This window comes from Buteo buteo, chromosome 2 (assembly GCF_964188355.1).
Source record: "Buteo buteo chromosome 2, bButBut1.hap1.1, whole genome shotgun sequence".
Taxonomy (NCBI): domain Eukaryota; kingdom Metazoa; phylum Chordata; class Aves; order Accipitriformes; family Accipitridae; genus Buteo; species Buteo buteo.
Genome location: NC_134172.1, coordinates 1,038,790 through 1,063,651, shown reverse-complemented (window position 1 = coordinate 1,063,651; position 24,862 = coordinate 1,038,790). Strand labels below are relative to the sequence as shown.

Genomic DNA, 24,862 nt, shown 5'->3' with positions numbered 1-24,862 from the left:
ACCCCATTGTTGGCCACCTGCTCTTCATCCCCACGCTTTCTGCTGAAACTATTAACATCCTTAACAAAGCAGCCCTCTCAGGTGCTCCACTGGGAAAGCGTCCAGCGCAAACAAGGATCTTCATCCAAAAGTGAGCTGCAACTCCCTGCAGCGTAGATGGTACGACGGAAATACACCGCTTTGAAATTCAGATGGCTGCAGCCCTGGTATTCCCAAGTCATGGGAGTGATTAAAGACCCAAGTCCCCATCAGCCTGGACTGGGGCTGAACTGGACTTTCCCAGCTCTGTCCACCCCTGCCACGGTACCAGGCCCCTGCACGAGGCCACAGACAGTTCGTGCCCAGCCGCCTTTGCCAGTTACAGGTACACAAACATCATGCAGCTCTGCCAGCCGAGCAAGAAAACCAGTCTTCCTCCAACTGGTCCAATTCCTGCAGCTTACAGGAAAGCAGGGTGCTATTTTTCATCATTTAAAGTTATCCCGGAAGCAATAAGCAAAGAACACAAGACAGGAAAAACAGCGATTGCCAACATGGTTTTTTCAAGCCACGGTGCACAATGCAAAGTTCACCAGCATGCACGCCTTCTACCACAAGACAAGTTGAGTTAGACAAACTGTTGAGATTTTAAGTACTTTATTCTCTCAGCCCACAGTGGTCTAGTACAGTTGCAGGCTGATACGGGACAGATTTTAGAAACATACATCTTGCAGCCTTCTCCTTCCCACACCCAGGACTGTTCCCAAACACAGCACACAGACAGAACTAGGTGGGGTATATAGCAAGGGGTCACAGTTCTATCTCTTCAGGGTTACAGGCATATCTGGTCCCTCCAAGCAGAGACTGTGGCTCATGTCCCCCAGTAGTGCTGGGCCACAGAGGGCCACAATGCCCACACCACATTCCATTTCCTGGATATCAGGAAGTTAGGGGCATTCGCAGGAAGTACAACTGTAAAGTCACAAATTGCTATAATGGTTTTGCTCCAGCTGAGTGACCTTGAAAAAGAGCATCGTGGCTCTGTCAACAGTCTCCATCTGCTTTTTTTGAACATGGCTGGCAAGTTAAACTTTTACATAGAGTGACTATTTGTTTATGAACTTGTACCAAGACATGTTGCCTGGCTGTTGTATTGCTAAACTGATTATTTACCACTTTGGCTTGGCACAACGGGTCTTGCACCAAAAAGCAGTTTGGGTCGATCGCGTTGCTGCCCATGTCACAGGCAGCCGGCCTTCACCCGCACGTGATCTCCCCCCACCACGCAGCCCCCCCCAGGCACCTCACCAGCTTCCACCCGGAGTTCAGACTTTCCAGGCGAGATGTGGGAGAGTTGGTAATGGCCATTTCTGATTTAGCATTTCATCATCTTCTCATTCAAGGTATTCGGCTTTGAGGGAAACCAGCAAAATCCGATTTATTTTTTTTTAAATGAGAAAGTTAGAGTTCAAAGTTTATCTTTTCAGTTCTCAAGAGGATTAACAGCAGGCTTTAAGAAACAGTTTTAAAAAAAATCAACTTAAAATTCCACATAAGGCACCTCTATTTCAGTATTTTTTTTTTTGACACAGATACAATGGCACGCAAGACTAGCTCACAGGGAGCAAGCCAAGCCATGTGAAGCATGGATTTCTGCTAAAGAGCCGAGAGCTTCCAGGATGGGTGGCTGGTCCCAGGCTGCAACCCGGCCTTGGGAACACTAGTTTCACTAGGAAGTTTTTGTGTGATTTTTTGAGGAAGGTGAGCTACAGCAATCATCACAGCATTGCTGCAGCAAGCAGCCAGCCTTACCCTGAAAGCCCTGGGCTACCGCAAGGCTCATTAGTTGTAGTTGGGTCTTCCATGACGCCAAAAATTAGCAGCAAAGCAGTTGTGCCACGGAACCATGAATTCTGCTTTAGGTGGGCAATTTGTAGGGCTCAGCTGTAGGGTACAATGCCAGCTGAGGAAGTTCTTCCTTCAAGAATTAATTGTATTTCCTGCCTTTCCTGGCAGAAGGTGCTTCTGCTGCTGGAGAAGTGGCCAAAGTCAAACCCAAAGCAGCAGAAGCAGGTTCAGAACAGCCTCCCAGGATCATCAGTGTGATTCCTCACAGCCAGGTTCTTTTCTGGACACATTTCATGATAATAATACACAGCCTTGGAGGGAGCAGCAGCAGCAGTAAATTACTGCTGTTGAGAAACCTGGTAACAGCTTTGCCACCTGGTACTTCTGGGATGACCTGAGACAGCCTAATTCTGAATTACCCTCAGTTCCCAGAAGTTATCCCTACTTTAAAACACCAACTCCTCTAGAACTAAAGCAGCAGCTAAATTAAAATTACTATGAAATAAAGCATTCATGATATCTATCTACAATAAGCAATTTCCCCTTAGACTGTCTTCAAGAGGCCTCCCACAGCAGAACACGGGAGTTCAGCAAGGTGGCAACCTCTAGCTGTAATGAACTATTTCCCATTTTACTTCACCACAACATGTTATGCTATGAAAACACAGAATCAAAGCTTCAGCTGAGAAAAATAAACCCCTCTACCCCCCCAACAGCAGGCTGCCCTTTAGCAGAAACAAGGTTTAAGTACAATCCAGAGGATTCAACTGCAGCAGTATTAGCTTCATTGGACTGTATTTAAATAAAACAAAGCATTAAAAAAAAAAAAAAAACAGGCACTAAAATACCCTCAATGCTTACACCATGTACCAGCCGAGCCCCATGTACGTGGCAGGCAACAGCCTCTCCCCACCCCTCCCTGGGCAGGCTGTCAGGCAGTTTGTGGATGTCACAGAACACGAGAAGCCATTTCCACGAAGCAGCGTAACAAGAAGATTCAGAAGTCAGCTCCCAACCAGCACCCAGGTTGCTCGGTTCAAGCCTACAGCCACAAGTCCCACGGTGTTCCCAGCAAGATGACAGATGAGGACAGAGCTGGTACCTGATAACCACAAACATGGAACAGGCACAACTCCCTCCCACTGCAGCCTCCCCCTCCCCACAATGGGCAGTCTTGTTCAGCTCAGCCCTTAGAGTTTCTTCAGGCGACTGTACAGTTCCCTTTTGCTCTTCTCGCCAGCCCATGTTCGGCTTTTGGTGCGGAACCTTTTCAAGTCTTCTTTAAAGTCCTCATGGTGCATGGGGCGGTAGCTCTGGGGCTCGCAGAAACTCTGGGGAAAGAGAAGCTGGTTTCACTGCAGTGTGTCAGGAGCAATGATCTCTTTCGAGACTCACCAACAGAGCCTGATAGCAACCATTCAAACAACTACCAGCAGAAAAAACAGAAACAGCCCCCCCCCACTCTATACAGGAGCTTCATACCAGACACTCACAAACAAAGCCATGATATTCAGATTACAGCTACTTCAGAAGTGATAGCTATTAAACAAAGGACTTTCAGGCCTGTGTACAGACCTCTCACCCCAAATTTTCTGGCAGACATCAATACACAAACTAAGCCTGTCTAGTATTCACCTTGAAACAGGACAGATTTGAAGAATACTTGTATCTCGGGACCAGCCCGCCCCTGGCTCACACACCAGAACATCAAAGGCTGCTGTCGGCTGTTCCATGCTGCCACCTTGAGGCCTTCGATCCTTCCACCTCAGGAGAGGATACCCACAGGGCCCGAAACAAAACCCAGGCATCCACCGCCACAGGGGAGCCAGCAGATCCCAGGGAGAGCCAAAAACCAGGACAGCACTCACTGGCATGAACATCGGCATCCCCTATGACGGCCCAAATGGTGGGAGACCCAATATCCCACCGGGAAACAGCCAGCCAGCCACAGAAAGGCCAAATATCTCGCATCTCTCTGAAAACATACCAAGTCACAGAACAGGAAGGTAATCTAAGAGATACTCTGAAGTGTGGAGGCCTGAGAGGGACTTAAGTGACAGCCAGGCCACAGTCTAGTTTGTGTCAGAACAGCGGGAAGAACTAGCTGGAGAAAGAGAGTACAGCCACTGAAATGCTGAAGCAGCAGAAGCCAAGTGATACAAGAAATGCCATCCTCAGAACACTGGGAAGAGAGATGCTGGGCATTTTTTAGTTTCCTTTTCTGAATTAAGAGGCTGAAAACTCAGAGTTCAAGTTTTTCAATTTTGCTATTTTAGTATGAAACTTCAGCTTTCCATTTGTTATATGGCAGTTACTGTCAAGCCTGTCTTCTCTCCTAGTCTTTGCAGGCTAAGCAGTCTTAAATTCCTTCTCCAAACAACATTTTGGCCTCCTAGTTGTTACAAAGGGCAGAAACCAGTCATATTTTACTCTTGAGACAAGTGGAAAAACCTTTCAGCTATGGCAGCAAGACAGCTCTGAAGTACGGAATAGGCTTAGAGAGCCTCACTGCCAAATTTTAACTGCTCCCAGTACAGTAGAGCACTGTGAAACAGAGCAGGAAAAGCTACCCCAGCAAAAAACACTACTCCAAAGAGAAGTCTGATCAAGTATGAATACATCAATATCGTTGATCTATTGTTTCTTCTCCTCTGAGTGTGAAAGATGAATTTAAGAGAATGTCACTTACGCGGCATCTTAAGAAGAAGTCCTTGTAGCCCCCCTTCAGGACATACAGTTCTGGGTAATGGAGGTTGGGGTATTCGTTACCCAGCCTGTCCCGCTCTCTCACAAACCGGCACCTGTAGCAGGAAAAAAATCCTGTGTTAAATCTCACATTCAACAAGTAACACCTGAAAACAGCTCTGGCCCAAAACTTCCCATTCCTGGGATTATAGAAGCAAGCCATTGCCTATCAGGAACAGGCTGAGAAGCCACACTGGCTGCAAAGCTGCGGCTAACTGTTTTTTCCTTTCCCTCTCTAAGCATTCCAGTGCACCAGCCCAACTTCAGCATGGCCATTCACATCATGGGCTGTGTCACATCCCTGCGAGAGGTGACAACCAACATCTCCTCATGATAAACTGTGTATTAAGTAGCACACCAGCACAGTAACTGGTGCCATCCCAAAAGCTTTGCTCTCAACTAGCACAGCAGTAAGTTCTTATCTAGGGGAGTGTGGGATAACTCACATGCGAGGACCCCGCTCCGAAGAAAACTCGCAGTGGAACACTATTATCACTCGTTTGTTCTCTGATGGCTGGATTGGCTTCTTAAGCAAGTAGTCTTCCACATCCTCTTCCATATGAAGGTTTACAGCACCCTGTAAAGGTAGAGTAATGCCTGAGCACATGCTGTGAGTAGAGGAGAACAGTAACAAACCTATCCCACTTCCTTGCAAGCTGTTTCCTCATCTTAGTTTCCTAGAGGAGCTCTGGCAACCCTCTCCAGCCATTGGGAACACAGCTTCAAACCCAAGCAGAACATTACAGATAGTCTAACGCCAACTCTGGGTGACCTGGACCTGATTCAGATTGCTGTTTCAACAGCTATAGGTTGTGGCTCATTAGATTTCCTTTCCCATCTCATTGTATTTGAGAGGGCCAGCCAGCTTACTCAAGCAGCAAACTTCAACATCAATTATGTTTTGCACAGCTATTTGTTCTTTGAAGTCTGTGGTTTACATGAAGTTTAATATTCTAAATTTTAGCTTCCCTAGATCTCAGGATGCTGGACACCGAGTGTCTTACACCCTCCTCTGGAATCATCTCCCTGCTTGCCACACAGGCCACCTCTTCTGCTTAACGAAAGCAGAATGTTCCCTCCTTTGAGGGAAAACTCACTTTACGAGCCAAGTGTGAGCTCAGTGTCCTGAGACTCATGCAATGTGTAGGCATAACAGGATCACAGACCCCAGTGGGGCACTTGGGCGCCTCAGCTATAACATATTCACATGGCCTTGGATACTTGCTAGTAAAAAGCAGCCCCCCATGGTGCCAAGTGACCCCAGTCTGCAAGTTCAGACAACTCTACATTGCTTTTATGGGGTCAACATACCTTGATGTGTCCTCCTTCGTACTCATACGGGTATCTACAATCAATTATCACGCATTCCTTGATGAAGCTCGCAAACTTCCCAGTCAGCACAGACACAATCTGGAAAAAAAAAAAAAGTTCAGTTGTTTCAACATGCTTTTGTATTATTCCCCCCCCCCCCGTAAAGAATTTTTCTTACTGTCCCTGGGGCACATACCATTTCTGAGTCAATATATTTTAAGTCTTGATGTTTCCCATCGACAGTATGGAATAAATAACCCTGTAAGACAGACAGCATCTAATTGAGAAAATTCCAAACACGAGCCACATAGGCAATAGCACAGTGTCCAGCAGTTAATCTTTGTAACATAGACACTTTATTGACAAGAATCTCTTCAGCAAAGCTCAAGACTTAAAACTAAGAATTCTAAAATTCAGGGACAGAATTTTATTTTTGGTTCCTATACTGAAGAGATTTTGTAGATCTTTTTGAATAACCACAAATTAATAGCTTTGCGTCTAACCTATGAAAGCACCCTTCTCACAGACAACCTTTCCTAGTAATTTGAATATGTACTGTTAAAGAAGGGAAGTGCTTTACTTGGGCTGGTTTGAAACATCTCTACCAAGAGAGGCCATTAAAACACTTGAATTAACACTTGACCATTAAATCACTTGAATTACCTTTGAGAAGTCACCAATAAGGTCTCTCTGGTCACTGTCCAAAATGCTTTCAATCTCTGCTGCGGAGGATTGTGTCTTTACCATTTTCAAACTCTAGAGGAACACAGGTTAGAGATCAATGCTGAGCACTGACAGCAGAGAGGGATCCTTTTCCCATAACATAACAGAAAACTCAGTTTACTCTGAAGCCCTGAACTACAACTCCCCAGCCTCCCCTTCAGATTAAAGTAAAACTCAGGCTCAAGAGTATGCAACTACTGCACTAGCTCCCCCAAATCTCCTGCACTATGCAGAGAGAATGCAGTTTTGCTAGGTCAGTAATTCACCCGAAGAAGCTCTCTCATTAACCTTCATAAACTAGACACCTATATTAGATCCTCTCCTACTCAATTTTCTATTACAAAATTGGATGCCAAGCCACCAACCGTTGAGTCCTCAGAAGGTGTTCCAGGCAGGCTTTTCCTCTTCTTGCTCTTCCCTGGAGAATTCTCTTCCTGGGATCTCTCCATCCTTTTCTGGGTGGTTCTTCCTACACCACTAGTCAGAGATGAAGAGCCAAACAACCGGCATCGTTTGGCCTGCAAGGAAGGGGAGAAGTTAGGGGCTGTCTAGCAAAGATTTAGGTTAGAAACTAAGCAAGCCTCAGACTTTCAGACTATTACAAATTTTGCCTTCTATAACACACGGCCACTGCACAGCAACAGCAGGATGTTAATAGGGTCATCTACATTCAGGACCTACATTTCCAGTAATACTTGTTTCTTGCTCTGTGGACTGGGTGAGCTTGGGGCACCATAAGCAATATGAAATGCTAGCAGAGTGCTTTATACCAATTAGCAGACAATCTATCAGCACATTAAGGAGCCTTTTGCTGGAGTCTAAACTCCCTTCAAAGTCTGTTATCATATGATCAGGCTACAGGCATTCCAGGTAAGTCTGTGCAGGATGTACTCAAGATATGTCAACAAGTATCTGATAAGGGACGTCCAGATCTTCTCACATTTATGAAGTGGTTTTGCAAAAAGAAAGTTAATGCCTATATAGGCAGACAATGAGCATTGTTCCACACTGATGATGTCCTTGAGGTAAACAGGCTTTAGAGATAAGCAAATACTGAAGGGGGTTTATGCTGTATCTTGTTTTGTTGCTGTTATTAGGGATACAGGATCAGAGACAGTGTGATCACTTGTCCCAGTAGTGAAAACGACTGCCAGAACAAAGTCCCCATCTCTGTTCTGTTGTGCTCTGCCAGAACACTTACCCGATTGTCTGTTTTCCTCATGACTAGTGGTGCAGTCCAGAGGCTCGCCACATCAGATGGCATCTCCTCATCGTTCTGAGAAAAAAAGAAAGTTAATTCTCATCTACTTTGCTGTGGGCAGAGACTGTAAATATAGCTTCTGCACAGCATGGGCAAACATTCCAGCTGAATTTAGCTGTCAGAGCAGTTTTAGGAATGAATTTAACTCAATTACTAGTCCAATACTCAAATGAAATAATGGAACCGAGTTGAGACATGTTAGAGAAGGTAAGTTATACCAATTCATTGATTGATTAACAATGATGTTCCTCCAAAGCTTTAAGCATTTCAAATTCAGTTAGAAACATTCTTCTATTTCAGTGGCTCAAAAGTAAATATCACCTCTAGCTCCTTCAGCAAGTTTCTAAAGAAAAATGCCAACTATTCAAATAATTCTCTTGAGTAATGCAATTCTCATCTGCCAAGAGGAACAGCAGCAATTCTTAAACTAACGGCTGTTCACACAGCAAGTAAATCCCACTGTCTGCACAAGGAAAGAGCACATATAAGATAGAGACACTGAAACATAAGAGTTGAAAAAAGATGATGATAACTCATCTTCTAGGATTCCCTAGTATGTAGCTTTTTGCAGTTTGACTTACCACACTGACTTCTGCTAGAACATACGTGCACCACGGACAGATATTGTTGGCAGACTATTAACATTAGCTGATTTTGAAATGTCTATTGTATTTCCTTTGTACATACCTTCAAATCTTGCTCATCTAGCAGCTCTAGGAATCCATCATCATCTTCACTTTCAGAGGAAGTCAGAGAAGACTGCTGCAGGAAAGCTGGCCTGTAGTTCTCCTGTTCACCCATCGGTATTTCACCCATGGGAAACTGAGACAAGACAGTTTTAACAGCATTCCTTTTCTTTACTGCAGGGAGCTATAACCACAGAGATGATGCTGTGCCTCTCACTGCACTACAGAAAACATGGTGGTTATTCCACCACCTTGAATACACTGGCTTGACCAAACCCCAAAGCGAGTTCCAATACTTCTACTGGATCCCTAGAACAGCAGGGTGTTTCATTAACCTCATTAAGCAATAACCCTCTTCTCTGGAAGAAGCTATCCAGTGAACGTGCAAAGAAGAGAAACGGGTGCTGTCAGTAAGATCAAGAACTAATATAAACTGCAGCTGATAAGCCCAAGATCAAGAGTGCTAAGCAAGATGAAGGACTACCAGATCCAAGGAGTGGAGACAAGACTTAACCCCCCAGCTCTGTTTCCGTGCAAGGACCCATCATGTTTTTTCATTCTATTTGCTTTAAGCAATAGAATACAAAGAAGGTAATATTTTCTTCCTGGATGTCCTATCTGGACATAAGATCCAGTTGCATCCACACAATTGGCTTCATTGTTCCAAATGCATCTGCCTCAGTATAAGTATCTACTTTATTGGTAGTGAAAACAATTACAAACTAAATTCCTCTATTCCACATCAGTGTCCACACTCCCTTGACTTACTGCAGCATAATCTCAGCTCTGTATTGACTAACCTTTCGCAGACTACAGAAAAATCCATGTTTCAAACTTCTGACCATCTCATGAGCCAAATGTGAGAAAAGTTTTCTTGTCTGGCATATAGATAAGTTTTTCTGTTTGGCACATGAAGAGTGGTGACTAACAGCACTGCCTTAGAACCGTGATGCAATTTTTTCTTCCTCACAGACAGTATGTATGCAGAGGATTAGGTGAGAATTAGTTGTAAAGAACACTGTAATACTCACTATCTGAGCTGAAGATGACTTCTGCCTTGGTCCAGGAACACCTTTTCCATCACGGGAATGGATATGCACAGAACAACGAGAAGCTGGCTTGGTTGGCTTCTTAAACTCAAATGATTCCTGAATTAAAAAGGAGCAAAGTGATCATTTTACCAAAATGACAAACTGTGTAAATTGCTAGGATCATTTTATCTTTTCAGGTTTGTTTTTTTTTTAAACTACCTGAGGTTTTGGGTTTAAGTTCCCTGCTGCCAACAGAACAGTCTGAAGGCGAATGTTTTCAAATTAAAGATGTTACAATAGTGATTCATTTAACATAATCGAGCTTTTATCCTCTTGATATCTCCTACAGGCTTAAGGCTTTTCTATTTCTTTTTGTCAGTCAACTTCTCTGCAAAAGAAATAATTTTTAAAGGCAGACAAGACTGTCTCCTGACACCCACTCTTCTGTAGAGACCCGTCGGAGTCCTACTGGTGAGATTTCCAGCAGCAAGGCCTTTCAGACCAAGTAGGCAAAAGGACATTTGTGCTGTGAGGAACCAGGACTCCCCATGTCAGCAGTGGAAAGAGATGAGGTGATCTATCTGAACAGCTGTCTGGAGGCACCCCTCATAGCTATCTAAAGCTAGCAGGATGAATACATTTTCCCTTGCCACAGCCTAAAAGGAGTCAGGTTCAGTAGCACAAAGGTAGAGCTGTGCAATCAAAATCTACCAAATTTTTATTAACCCATAATCAGTTTGCAGTTGCTATAATCAGTGCTGTCGCACTTCGCTGCAAGTTCCCCTAAGATAAACTATGCAAAACTTTGTTATGTCTGAACTACAGCCAGGCAGAGAGTAAAAGAAGCCTTTTCCACCACATCCACTGTTGAAACAGTGTGCTAATTCAGCTTCCTTGGTACCGCCTCTTACACCATACCATCACAGGCAACAGAAAGCAACACTTACATTCTCCTTATTTTCATCTTGTTCCAGCAGTTGAAAAGCATCACTATCCAGAGAATTGGAATGGCTTCCCTTCAGGGCAGGACTGGATCCCAGGAGGCTTTGCTACAACGTTCATACAAAAGTGCCAGTTCAGTATTGTGCAATATAGTCTTTGCACAACTACATTTTAAGCAAAACGGGGATTAATAAAGACTGTAAGGTCTCCAACTACAAATTGGTGCAAACTACGTGCATGAGTCTTTTATGCTGACATCTCGGTACAGGTACCGAAATGCTTCAACTGCATTAGGGACAAAGCCACATCACTGAAATTTCACACCAACATGAACGAGACTTCAAGTTTACAAGCTGTAATTTTGACAGTTTTCATTAAGCACCACAGCAGCTGTTCTTGAAGCCGGAAAATTAACAAGTTATGGAATGTATCCAACTAAAAACACTTAACACGCTAAATCCTTTAACATTTATAGAATATCAATACCACCCTCACTTACTGGCAGTGAATGTATTCTTCTGAAAGGCATTCGTATGCTACAATGAAAAAGAACCAAGATTTATTTCAACATTTTGTTTTGAAAGACAGTAACATGAATAGAACTCACTCCCTCCCCCAGTAAAACTCCATAAGTTACAACAGTCACTGACAAAGAAGTTAAAAGTATACTTACTTTAGTCTGCTAGATTCAAGAATTGCTTTCTCAAACCTAAAAGCAAGTGAGATGCCCCACAGTTAGTATTGAAGGATAGTACACTAAAAATCAACCTTGTATTTAAGTCATAGAGTGTTATGCTAGGCAGAAGCCAACATGCTTTTTGATGACACTTTGTCTTTCTCAAAAGCTATTTATAGTCAGCTTAACCCATCATAGTTTTTGAAACACTAGCTAGACTCTTTCTCCCCCTCCTTTCCCCAAATTCTTTTCAGCATTGTTTAGGCAAGAAGCTAGGTTGAAGGAAGAAAAGCTCAGTAAATCAGGAAACAAGGACATCTGTCCCCCATACCTGGGGACAGAAGATTAGGGAAAGAAAAAATAATCTAATTGAGAGCAGCAAATTCAAAGCTCAGAGAAATTGCTTAGTATCAGTTAAGGCATATAAAAGCATAAATTATAGTTTAAGTGGTGAGTGAAAACTGCAACTTACATGCAATTTGGTACAGCCTCATACTCTTGGTAAGGTGCCAATGTCATGTTCAAACAGTCTGGTTGGTACAACACATTAACTCAAACCCAAGACTTGTTAAGTACTCTGGGACACAGACAAGACAGAAAGCCTAGCATCTCAAGCTGCAGAGCACTACAGCACGCACTTCTAGAAGTTTCAGAGAGAAAAGCCCACTGCACGCATGCCAGCAAAGGAAAAGCCACGTCAAGCCTCTCATTAGCCTACGTTTGTTAATGGTGCAACATGAAATGCCAGAAGTCAGGCTTAGCATATGGTTACGTACGTTTCCTCCATGGTATTGTCTGAGGTTGCAGGACCAGGTGAATCCAAAGCACAACCTGCAGAGGAAAGACAGCGTTTTCAATCGAGTGATATCTTAGCACCTAGGAAACGCGAAGTATTGGACATTGTGAGATTTCCTCTGAAAGACCCTGAGCTTAAAGAGGAAACTGATGTAGGAAATCCAGTCTGCAGCCTCATCTCAGGGTAGAAGCAAGCAATTACAGATACTCCATACTCTTGGTTTTTCACCATCGATAATCAAGTGTTAGTGCTTGGGGAAAAATAGGAGTAACTGAAAAAAGCACCCCAACCCTGTCTAGAATGTCATACAGAACAGAGTGCTACCACATAACGTGGAATACCCTTGTCTTATTCTCTCACACACACATCTTAACAACTTAATCCTTCAGGGTTTTTTAAGCCATGTGTTTAGTTACACTTCTTTATGGGAAGAAACTCTGGCCTCATTCCAAAAAGAAGTAGTCAAAAGACCCTTCTTAATGCATGCGAGGGTACTGGAAACAACTGCAAGCACTCCCTAAGCAAAAACCAAGTGAAACGTTACAACTACATAGCACCTACGTACAGTCAAATATGAAGCCTACTTAAGCACAGATCCCCGAGGAGTTTTTGTATTATGGTAGTATTCACAAGCCCTAGTGACAGCCCAACAGCTTACCAGAATGCACTCTATACCATCATGACAAGACTTGCTGTTACTTCAGAGACTGTGATCTAAACAAACAACTACAAAGAATTAATTTGACTAACATGACAGGTAGTGGTCTTGGCACAGCAGAAACCTTAATCATGAGTGTTTTGTAAGCACTTAAGACCTGTTTTGGAGACAGGAAAAGAAGGAAAAAAGCCAAGAAGAAAGTGAAGATTTAGCAAGCTTGGTTTTTCTATCCTGCTCTGTGGTTTGTGAGCTATGCCCATGTTTTAACAGTTCATAAAGTTCCTTTGAGGGCTGAAAGTACCACGTGCAGTCAGACTGGTGCATAAATTCGGGTGGAGACACTGATTTCCATCGCTGGGCTGGACCAATGAAGTATCAGAAGCTTCCCTGATTCTACAAGTTATGGGGTAATAGCTTCTAGTGAAATTTCATTTTCACTGATAAAGCATCTCATCTGAAAAAAATACTTCTAGGCAAGTATCAGTACTAAGAAAGATGCAGCTCCCTGGGTTTTAGATAAACAATCAGCTCTTGTTAACAAAAAGCCACAAAAAAAACACGCAAGCCACAAAACAAACCCTGCTCAACAGCCTTGATTTGAGTGTGCAGAGCAGGTTAGCACAGTTTGGGTTTAAAGAGAGAAACCACAGTGACAACTTGCTTTCATCCAAGTTATCACCCTCCAAAGGGCAGAAACTCAAACCAGTCCCATTCAGAGCTGAATGCAGATATGCAACGGATCCTAACAATGAAGAATGAAACACTATCTCCCCGTTTTCCAGACCATAGCCCCAACACACAACTATAAATGCTCACAAGCCAATATCTGCAAGACACCACAGACTAGAGAATGGTGGGAATCCAATTCACTAGTGAAGCCTATCTTGGGCTATCTGTAGCAGCCTTCATCTTCAGCTGTCTCTACTGCAAGAAAGGCTGACACACTCATGATAAGGTGTTGACCTACTACCATGTACAGAGCAGAACATCAAGGCAATCAGAAAATGGTAGTGATAAACATCACTCTGGAGTACAAAGCATGACAGGTCAGCAACCATGTCTTAACAGCCATCCCAAGAAAAAAAAGGAAGAAGCCACCTCTGTCAGAGTGAACCAGTTTTTCCTCCATGCTAGCTCTACTCCTAACATGCTCCAGGACAATTAAAGCAAAAAAACCCACCCACAACCCAAACCATGAACTGCCGTGATGGTTTGCCTTCCTCCCTCCTTTCAAGAGCATAAGAATGAGAAGCGGCTGTAGGGATTGCAGGCAGGCAGCATTAGTTCTCTCTCCAAACCCTGGAAGCTGCTTGCAGTAGAAGCCATGTAAAGATATGATGCCTTTCATTTCTTACTTGTTATTTATTAATTGAGAAAGCCATACCTGAGTCTGTTGATTCCGATGACACTGTTCTTTGTAAACCATTAGTATTCTTGTTCCCCAGATCTTGCTCAGCGTTTTCATGCTGACTGTAAAGGAAGTTAGGTATTTGTTTTAAACGCTCACTGAAGCAAGAAATACAACATAGGAGTGCATGAACATAGATATACAGCACAGGTAGTCATAACCTGAAACCTTTATCATCAGCCAAGTGAAAGGATTCCAGCTTGGCAATCCTGCAGACTGCAGTCTCTCATGCTCCATGCGCTGTTGAGTATACAGGGATAATGCCACCACCAGATTACCACGCTCAGATCTAACACCTACAGGGGCTTCAGCTTCAGGTTTTGGTTTTCTTTCTTCAAACCTGCACATGCAGTGCTGATAATATTAGAACTTAGGCTTCCAAAACAGAGACAGGGAGAGTGCCATTCAAGACAATAATTACCCTGGTTGCCTTCCTGGTCACCTCACACCAAACTTCCAAGCTTTTCTCCATGACACACTAACTGGGAGGGTTTTTTTGAAACAATGTTTTAGAGCCTGTCCTGAGCTTGTGCCTTCACAAATGAAGGTCCCAATACAACAAAATGACAGACCTTGCAATAAAACTTTAAGGACTAAAAACAATTTAAAGTGTGCAGATGATTATTGGTGCCTGTAATAACACCAGCACCTCCCAAACCACTCACTAGAAACACCTCTATCAGAGCCCCCTCATTCTTCTCGGGACTGCAACCCTCTCTTCAGCAGCCACTCATTTAGTTATTGTTTTGCATAGAAAAATTACCAAACTTCTAACTCAAACTCATTTTCATAAGTAGTTAGCTCTCAAATTTTGTCTTACCAACTAAGCAAGTTCTTCTCTGCTCACATAACCATCAGACCAGTCTAAATCATTCTGTAGGTGAAGGGGCTCAAGGCATCGAGAGCCTGAGGAACACCAGCCCCTGACCTGACACATGTGCAAGCACAGACACTGCTCTGCGAGCAGGCAGGGAACCTCGAGGCAAGCTCTCCTGCCTGACTGCTGAGCCACATCAGACACACACTAACTTCATATGTGGGCAGGGGTCACAGCAGCTTCAATACAGAGAGATATGCATATCACATGTAGTGTTACTCTATATTGCCTTAAATAAGGGAAAAGCTAATCGAGTGTGTTAATGGGTTAATTAAAAAAAATGCATCTGGGCACAAGCTAGGGCTACAAACTGAAAGGACAGAATAATGAACAGGGAGGGGAGTGGTGCAAATCATTTACAGGAATTCCAGGAATCTGAAGGAGGGAAGGATCATAAAGAAAGCAGGTGATTACAGAAATTAGAATGATATAAAAACAGCAAACAAAGGACAAATACCAGGGTGGCCATCAAGACCAGAGTGGGCCAGGGCAAAATGGGAGCCACACAAGAGACAAACTGTAGAGGTTACCATAGGAATAATGAGATTAAAGGAGTTAGACACTAGTAACAGCAAAATTGGATTGAGCAACTGCACGGCTGGAGTTACAAGCAGAAAAGAGCAGCAGAGCCCAAAGACTGCAGCACTTTCCATACGCAAAACAGTAAAGAGAGGAGGGGAAGGACGGACACAAAGGTACCAGCATTAATTTGTGGGAGAGGAAAAAGCACCCAGTGCTGGGGCCAGGCACAGGGAAGGGCTCAGGAGCGAGGTGGATGCCCAGAGCAGAACCAGAGGAAGATGGTGGCACACCGCAGGGAGAAGATGGCCCACAGCGCAGGAGCCACGACCGCATTGGGGGTGGGGGGGACGGGGGACAATCTCGGGGCTCCCTAGGGAGAAAGGGCCAGGAGAGAAGGGGGCTATTTGGTGGAAGGACGGGTGGGGGGAGAACAGAGCTCTGCAGGGGTGGGGGTCGACGACGACACACGTTTAAGGGAGGCGTGGAGGCCTCGGGTTTGCAAGGCGGGGTGGGCATAGGAAGAACTCCTGGAGGCCTCATTTTGGGGCAGGGGGGGAGGGGGGGAGAAACAGCTCCTCGAGGCCTCGTTTTTTGGGGGGGAAAGGTTAGGAGAAGAGGTCTTTGAGGCCTCAGTTTTCAGGGGGGGTGTTTGGAAGGACAGAATACAGGATGAGGTCCTCAAGGCCTCACTTTTGGAGGAAGAAGGAGATTAAGAGAGATCCTCAGGGCCTCGATTTAGGGGCGGGGGGGAGGAAGGAGAAGAAGAGATCCACGAGGCCTCACTTTTGGGAGGGGGGGGGGGTAGATGAGGTCCCCGAGGCCTTGCTTCTGAAAGAGGGGAGCAGAGAAGGAGAAGAGCTCCTCCAGGCCTTGCGGGAGGGGGGGAGAAATAGGAGAATAGTTCCACAAGGCCCCGCTGCGGGGGAGGGAGTGGAACGGAAGGAGAACAATTCCTCGAGGCCTTGCTGCCTTTTTTTTTTTTTTTTTTTCTCAAATTGGGGGAGGAGAAGAGCTCCCCCAGGCCCCGCTTCGGGTCCGGGGGTGGGGGGAGAAGAGGCCCTGGAGGTCTGGTATGGCGGGGGAGGGGGGGGGGGGGGGGGGGTGTCCCTTAGGCCTCACTTCGGGTCCGGGAGGGAAGAAGGGAGGGAATGGGCCCTCGAGGCGTCAGGGGTTATTTTGGGGGGGTGATAGAGGTGGGGGTAGGGAGGGGTGCCCCGGGGACAGCGCTCAGCAGAAGGGCCCCCCCCTCCCCCCGCTCTGACTGACCCGCGTCCCAGCTGCTCCATGGTGAGGCGGAGGTCGGAAACCGGCGAGAGGTCGGCGGGAAAGAGAGACTTGACCACGGCGGGTGAAGCGGGAGAAGCCGGGGAGAGAAGCAGGAGGCGGCGGCGGTAAGAACCGCCCGGTGCTGGATCCATGGAGCCGAGCTAAACCCCTCACCGTCCTCCTGTCAACGCGGCCCGCACCGCTTTGACCCCAGCCGCCACCCGTCGCCCGCTCCGAAGCTGGCGCCAAAGTGCCCCTCCGCCAATCAGAACCCTCCTCCGCGCGACATTTGAAGGGGGCGGGTGTTTCTTCTTCAATCTCCCCGCCCGCCGCTTTCGTTGTGACCAGTAAGAACGCCGGCGGGCGCCTCAGTCCCCGCCTCCAACTGTTGCTTGACGTCGCTCCTGCCCAATAGAGAAGCCAGCCAATGGGGCGCCTCAAGGAGCGTTACTGAGTGCCAAAGGGGAGGGGACTACATTTCCCAGCATGCAACGCGGAGGAGGGCAACGAGTTCCACGCATTGCCCTCCTCCGCGTTGCATGCTGGGAAATGTAGTCCCCCCGCTTTGCCGCCATAGCTCCGACTGTCTCCCTTTAGCCGTCCCTCCACCCGCCCTGGGCCTGAGGGGAAGTGGATAAAACTGGGAAAGGGGAGGGGAGGGGGGGAGGCATAAACACAACAGGTAACTGGGTCTCGGTGAGCCGAGGAACCCTCCCCACGTCATTTCTCCTCAAAGGAGATCTCTGTGAGAACAACAAACAAGCGGCATCACCGGGGAAGCGGTGGCCGCTCTTGTGAGGCGTTCGGTGAGCAGCAGCCTGAAAATAAGAAGCCAGCGTACGTCCCTGCGGCACTGAGATGGGGTTCATGGAGCAGTGGCACTTGTGGAATAGGAGTGGGAGAAGAGACGTGTCAGCATGGGAGGCGCAGAAAGCAGGCGCAACTGGGCTCCAAATAACCCCTGCAGACCTTTTCTCGTGTCCTCTCCTTCCGAGAGGCTGTGATATTTACCCAGGCGCTATTTGCCTTACAAATGGACACGATGCTCAGCTTTTCAGAGGACCTGTTGCCCCACCTTGCCTTTTCCCTGCCCTGCCTGCGGTCAGGGAGCAGGACGGAGGCGGCGATGGTTGTGCTGGGGAAAGGAGGGAACTCCTTTTGTGGGTCATCCCTCAGGCCTGTCTGGTTGTGGACAAGGCAGGTGCAAGGGGAGCAGTCCCAGCTCCAAAACACACAGTCCCATTTCGCAGGGGGAGAAACAGCGTGACACAGTGAAGCGCTCGGGACAGGCAGCGTGGCTCCAGTAGGCCGTGTGTCTTGTCACCTAAGGGTTTGCAGGTCTCTGCCGTCAAGCTGAGCCCCTGGCAGATGCGCTCTGCTGGATCTCCCTGGGGTGGTTTCGAAGGCTGCTGTCTCCAGGGCTGATCACATTGGGTCCAGTGCTCTCAGCCTGACACAGGGACCTAAAGGCCTTGTCAGGGGATCCCACACCTCCAGGTGTCCCTCTGCCTGGGCCCTCCCACCCACCAGATTCACGTGATGCTCCCGGTTGCTGGATTAGACAACATGGCATTTGCTCCCTTTCTGACCACCTAGGATCTCACAGATCCCCATCACACCCCCATCGCTGCTGCTCTTCCAGCCTGGAGAGTCTCAGGTGGTGCCCTGACTCCAGCTCTCCAGTCATCCCTGCCCCTCTGTGAACGTTTTCCTTTCAAGCAACAGTTTTTATGGTTTTACATGAGCAGTTACCACCACTATTAGCAGCTCCGTGGCTCAACCCCAAGTTCCTGGGTGTGGGGTGGCTGCATCCCCATGCCGCCTACAACACAGCACAACACAGCGAGCCAAAGCAAGCCATGCAGCGCTGCCAAAGACCAGCACGAGCAATCAGAGCATCTTCCCTGCGCCTCTCCTGCTTATTTGTGTGCGTCCTCAGTGCCCGCAGAGACAGGTGGGACACTGTCACTGTGAGATCTCCCCAGGACACCAGCATGCAGACACCCCCAGACAGCACAACATATCTTTAATGCTCCAGAGGACCTGGCAGGAGGAGATGCAGCAACATGCAGAGGGGATCCAGCCCAGGCAGAGCTGCAGCGAGTCTGCAACGCGATGCTGCGTCATTCCCACACCTCTTGCCTATTCAGCTAGCCAAGGGCACGGGCAGGGGACCGGGAGGCATCTGACCCTGTCAGGCACACAGCTGGATGTAGGCTTCTTGTGACCAGAGCCAAAAGTAAGGGAAGACCTTCTCTGTGAAGGAGGCCTTGAACTGCAAGATCTGCATCCCGTTCTGCGCATTGTAGAAGGTCACTTGGCCTACTTCGTAGTCCAGGTGGACCTTGATTCTCCGGGGCTCTTGCTTCAGTGCCAGAGGGGCGGGGGGCATGTGGAGTGCCGTGTACTGGTGATTCCAGTCCAGCCGCAGGGCCCAGATCTTCCCCATGGCCATGCTGAGCGATTCCTTCCTCTGCACAGACTCCACCGCCACCCCCACAGCCCAGCTGTCCCCATCCCCTACCTCCACCTCCCAGTAATGCTTCCCGGCCGTGAACCCCTGGGACCCTAGGACGCTGGGGCTGCCCGTGAATCTCTTGGGGCTGTCAGGGAGGTTTTGCTGTCCATCTCCCAGCCACACGGTTTTGCGGTCCTTCGAGAGGATCAGGTACGGGCTTGCCGTCTCTGGGTCCAGCGTCACCTTCACTAATGCACAACAGAGCAAAACATCAGTCCATTGCCTGCTGAGGAGCGAACCAGCACCTCTCCCTCTTCCATGGGGCTGGGACGTGTACTCTGCGCACAGCAGTCACGCATGCCCCGCAAGCGCAAACATGCAGCACCTGCAGCCCCCTCGGGCGGCAGGGGACATGGGACCCTCGCTGCCCTCCCTGCTAGGACCCACGGGTGAAGCAACACTCCCTGAAGCAAGACTGAGCCAGGCAGCTCCCCACACGTGGGGGACAGACGCAATGGACTTTGCTGAACCTGCTTTGCTAATCCCGTGCTGGATATTTCTGGGTCCAAGTGTGATGGGGCTGCAGCCAGGCTGGGTGTGTGGAAGCATTGCCTGCAAGGCAGCAGTGGTGTCAGGCCAGTCCCTGCTCCAGTGACAAGGGGGACAAACGGTCACCAAAGGGAAAGCCAGCTCCTAACCCCGCTCTGCCCAGTAACCAGGCAAAGCCGGAGCCACCGGTTCATGTGGAATGTTCTGCTGCCATCCTGCGGCCATCCCGCAAGGCCACAGAGGTGTCACCACGCAGTGTCACCACCCCAGGCCCTTTGCTAAATAAACCCAGTCCTCCCGGGCCCCGGCTCACGGTGGGGACCGCAGTGTTGGGGAAACTGAGGCACATCAGGTCCCTCATCCCAAAAACTAAGAGGGCAGAGACCAGCTTCGGCACAAACGGCGCCAGCCGGACCTGAGCCCTGCGATGCTGCCAGGACCGTGTGGACCCCGAGCACCTGCAAAAGCATTTCCGATCTGTGCCTAAAAGCCAGCTCAAAATGCATATGGCCCCTCTGCTTAACTAGTCACAGCCTTACACATTGCGGGATAAGAATAAAGTCTCCAAAGACAGGGAAGCCAAGGGCCTTGTGCTGCCCTGGCCCTCGCTTGGTGTTAGAGGACAACATCACTGGGCATTGCCTGACATGGGGACGGACCTGCGTTTTTGTAGCAGGCCTAGTCAAAACGAAGGGACCTGATTTTAGACAGACCCTGGATTTAGAGGTTGTGGTGTGAGCCCATCTCTGCCCCAAGGATGGAAGGAAACTCATTCTGGAAAGCTTTTCTCCCTCATTTGTGCCCATCAGCTCTAGAAACTTACCCCTTTCTCTGTCCGTCTCGCTCAGCAGGTTCACTAGAGGAAGGAAAGGAAGACGCGTGAGTCTCCTCCTGTGACATCTTTCCTGCTCCCCATCAGGACAGCAAACCAGGCATGGAGCTCTCTCCCCAGCTCCCACAGCCCCAGGCTCCACCAAAACCCATCTAGGAGATCCATCCCACATGGAGCAGGCATGTTGTGCTCTGAAACCCCAGGCAGAGGCACTGGGTAGTGAGGATCTCCTGCTGCGGCCAAGCCTGGGGGAAGCACAGCACAGAGACAGCAGTGGCCCGCCTGGGACCCAGACACCGGCTACACAGCAAGGTACTGCTCGCCACTTCGTTGCTTTACCTTTGAATTTGTCCACGACAGCCACGACCAGCTCGTTTATCTCAGAGAGGCTCTTAACTGTCCTCTGCAGCTCCAGAGAAACCGGCTCTGGGATCGGGGCCCTCGCCACCTCGCAGCTGAGGGGGAAACAAGACAGAGAGGAGCTCTGACCCCAGCAGTCAGCCAGCACCCGGGGCCAGGAGGGAAACGGGGGGAAAATCCCCTACAGCAACAGAACTCTGGGGAGCTGTGTCCCAGCTATTGGCACAGGAACCCCATCTTTAACAGGGGTGCAATGACCTCTGGTTCCAGATAACATCACATTAAATCCCAAATACTCGGGAGGGCAAAGCCACCTCCCTCCCGGCAGCTTGGCTGCTTGCAGCATTTCCAAACCTCTGCCCAAAAGAGCTGCACGGGAGGAGAGCGACGCTGAGCGTGTTTCGTACCTGCTCAGGGTTTTGCCAACATCCTGGAAAAGAGGAAACACTAGGTCAGCTCTGGCACCACCGAGAAGGACCACGTTCCCCAGGGCAGTGAGTTACAGTTGCTCCCATGCTGCATGAATCAGGGTGATGGGGATCAGAGGAGGGCGTCACACCACTCTCCTGGTGACTCGCTCACCCAAATCCTTGCCTTCCCTCAACTCACACTGCAGGCCCAGACTCGCACCAGCCACACCACGCACCGCGGTGTCACAGCCTGGCCGCTGGCACGCCGGCCGGTGCCGTGCTGCCCTTGGCTCTAAGGCTCTGGGCTGCACGGGCACTGGGATGCAGAGGGTGCCAGGTGGGTGCCCCCAGCCTCACCAGGGGGGTCACAGCGCCCGGGTGGGTGATGCAGCCTCACCATAAGGAACTCGACCACCGGCTGGTCACGTTTCTTCTCTATCTCCGCAGTCAGTGTGTCCAGCAGCGATTTCCTCTCTGAAACACTGGAGACGTATTCGTGGCGCTCCTTGGCGAGCTCCCTCTGCGCCTGGTCAAGCTTGGCCAGCAGAATGCCCTCCTGCTCCTGCAGGAACTGCTGCAGCTGCTTAAAGGTGTCCTGCAGCCTCTGCCGCTCCGAGGCCACCTTCTCCTGCAAGGCACCCACATGGAGGCCCTTGAACCACCCCATCCTCCAGGACCCTCCGCATGGGCACGGGGACCCAGTGCTGTGGAGAGGGGGCAAGGATCATGGGGAAAAGGAGAAGAGTTTTGGGGAAGGAAAAGCTGGAAGAGTGGAGGGGGGAGAGGGGTGGCAAGTCAGGATGTTGATGGACCCAAGATGACAGCAGAGTCTGAAGGAGAGCAGGATGGAAGAAGGATATAAGGGACGGACAGAGAGGGAGAGAGAAAAGTTGTTGTTATGGAGTGTTGTTATTGAAAAGGAGACAAGTATATATGGGGAGAGGGAAAGATGGGATGCACCCATGAGGATGGGTGGATAAGCAGGCAGGGGGGCACAGCTTGCGCACAGAGAGAGAAACACATACCAGCAGGCCATCACTTTTCTCTTCTCCTTTGGGCTTAAATTCTTCTTTCTCTTTTTGTAGAAAAACCAGGTTGCTCTGGAGTGTCTCCTGGAGGCGGGGGGGGGGGGAGTGTATTTGGTGATTTTGGGGTTACGTTTGCAGGAGTGACATGATGTCACCAAGCAGCCTCTGTGGGGACAACACTGCTCTGCAGGGTCACTGGGGGTGGCTTTTGAGCTCAGCTCTGTGGGGAAGGGAAGAGCCCGGAGATGGCACCCACCTCTCTCCCAGCACGCCTTACAGACAGGCTAGGGAGATCCCCAGGCACAGCTGTTTTGGCCAGAAACATTTCTGGAACAGCTTCACGTGGAAACCCTGAAGTTTGTGGTTTGGTTTTTTGTTGTTTTTTTTTTAATTAGGAAAAACAACTTTTGGTGCTGGAAGTGGGATTTGTGGGAAGAGGTTTGCAGTGACAGCAGCACTGTGTCTCAGACGCACTCCATAAATTCACCAGAGTATTAAAAAAAACCAAACCTTGTGCTCCTCCAAGCCGTGCCCTGTGGCAGAGCGGGCTCCTGGCGGGGGGGACCCCAGCCTACATGTTGGGGGGAGACCATGTTCCCCATAGCTGCAGCCCCAGCCCTGTCCCTGGCTAGGGACATATGGGGCACTAGGGACCTTGCGGGGCCACGGAGGGGTGAGGAGCGAGAGGGACCTGCGCTCCTGGATGGGCAGGGGGGGGCGATGGGCAGTGGGAGCCACGGGAGAATCAGCAGCCCCAGCAGGGTGGCAGGGATACGGGACCCCAGCCTGCAGCAAGACAGGAACCCCAAACCGTGGCCAGATGGGGACCCTAACCCGTACCCAGAGGGGGACCCCAGCCAGCAGCCGGATGGAGACCCAAATCTGTGGCTGGACAGGAACCCTAACCCGTGCCCGGAGGGGACCCAGAGCTCTGCCCCAAGGGGACCCCAGCCCATGAACGGAGGGAGACCCCAGCCTGTGCTCAGAGGGGACCCCAGTCCACGTGCAGAGGGGACCCAGACCCGTGCCTAGAGGGGACCTCAGCCTGCGCCTGGGAGGGACCCCAGATTTGTGCCTGGAGGGGACCCCAGCCCATGCCCGGAGGGGACCCAGATCCATGCCCAGAGGAGACCCCAGCCCGTGCTCGGGGGGACCCCGACCCCTGCCTGGAAGGGACCCCTGACGCGTGCCCGGAGGGGACCCCAGCCCATGCTCAGGGGGACCCTGACCCCTGCCTGAAAGGGACCCCGACGTGTGCCCGGAGGGGACCCCAGCCCCTACCGGGGGGGGACACCCAGCCCACTCCCCAAGGGCCCCCAGCCCCTGCCCAGAGCCGCCCCCCTCCCCACACAGGTCCCCCCCTTACCCGCAGCTGTCGGGCAGCCTCCTCGGCGAGGCGTGCGTGGTGGTCTCGGTGCTGGGGCTCCTCTCGGCAGAGGGGGCAGATGGGGACGCGGCAGCTCTCGCAGAAGAGTCCCAGCACCTCGTCGTGGGGCCGGCAGCGGGGTCGTCGCCCCTCGTCCCCCAGGGCCCCCGCCAGCCCTGCCACGGCACCCAACGAGCGGTTGGGCCGCAGCGAGCCGGGGGCCACGGTGGCGCGGCACTGGGGGCAGGCGGCGGGGCGCGGCGGGACCCCCAGCACCTCGGCCATGCAGGGGCCGCAGAAGTTGTGGCCGCACTCGGTGATGACGGGATCGGAGAAGAGCTCCAGGCAGACGGGGCAAGTGGCCTCGGCCTGGAGGCAGTCGCCCAGCGCCAGCACGGCCCGCGCCATGTCTACCGGAGAACCGCCGCTTCCCGGAAAGGGTGGGGAGGAGGGACGACGGCGCGCGGTCCGCGCACATGTATGTGCGTGCACGCACGCGTGTAGGCATGTGTGTGTGCACGCAAGCGTGCCGGTGCACATGCATGTTGGCGCGTGTGCAGTCATGTGCATGTGTGCGCTAGGGTGCTTGCGTGTGGATGTGTGCCTGCGTGTCTGCCTTTGCATGAATGTATGGATGTGTGTTGGCACACGTGTGTGTACGTCAGTGCATCTCTTTGTGCGTATATGTGTGCGTGCATGTGCATATGTGTAGCTGTGTGTGTGTACTTGTGTGCCTTTGCATTGGCACATGCGTACGTGTCTGTGTGTGTGTGCACGCACATGCATCTGTGTGCACATGGATGTTGTATGTAATGTGTGTATGTGCATACGGATCTGTGTGTGTACATGTGTGTATGTGCAGGTGTGCTTGTGTGTTGACGTGCATGTATGTGGGCATGCATGTTTGTGTGTGCATACGTGAACATGTGTGCGTGTCTGTACTGATGTGCTTGTGCACATGTCTGCACACGTGTGCATGTGTACACATGTGTGCACAGGCATGTCTGGGTGTACACGTATCTGCCTGTGTGTGCATGTGTGTGGTGCATATATATGTGTGGGGTGTAGGGGTGTGTGTACACACGTGCAGGTGTGAGTGGTTTTGTACATCTGTGCCTCCATGTGAGTGC

General features: G+C 49.7%; 2 protein-coding genes across 2 annotated transcripts; both read right to left on the bottom strand.

Annotated features, from left to right (window-relative positions):
* Positions 1-640: 640 nt before the first annotated feature.
* Positions 641-17,014, bottom strand: CDC25A (cell division cycle 25A). Its single transcript, XM_075043109.1, has 16 exons — positions 16,730-17,014; positions 14,041-14,126; positions 11,979-12,033; positions 11,200-11,235; positions 11,026-11,062; positions 10,532-10,633; positions 9,585-9,701; positions 8,555-8,689; positions 7,808-7,882; positions 6,972-7,124; positions 6,547-6,639; positions 6,080-6,142; positions 5,884-5,982; positions 5,019-5,149; positions 4,517-4,628; positions 641-3,158 (listed from the first exon to the last, which is right to left on the bottom strand). The coding sequence occupies exons 1-16, from the start codon at positions 16,879-16,881 to the stop codon at positions 3,018-3,020; spliced, it is 1,587 nt and encodes a 528-aa protein (XP_074899210.1). The 5' UTR covers positions 16,882-17,014; the 3' UTR covers positions 641-3,017.
* A 1,724-nt stretch (positions 17,015-18,738) lies between these two features.
* Positions 18,739-24,296, bottom strand: LOC142038093 (E3 ubiquitin-protein ligase TRIM7-like). The gene is made up of 7 exons (XM_075043142.1): positions 23,733-24,296; positions 22,364-22,450; positions 21,736-21,966; positions 21,336-21,358; positions 20,908-21,023; positions 20,560-20,592; positions 18,739-19,435 (listed from the first exon to the last, which is right to left on the bottom strand). Exons 1-7 carry the CDS (start codon positions 24,294-24,296, stop codon positions 18,924-18,926), a joined length of 1,566 nt encoding a protein of 521 aa, XP_074899243.1. The 3' UTR covers positions 18,739-18,923.
* Between the last annotated feature and the right edge of the window lie 566 nt (positions 24,297-24,862).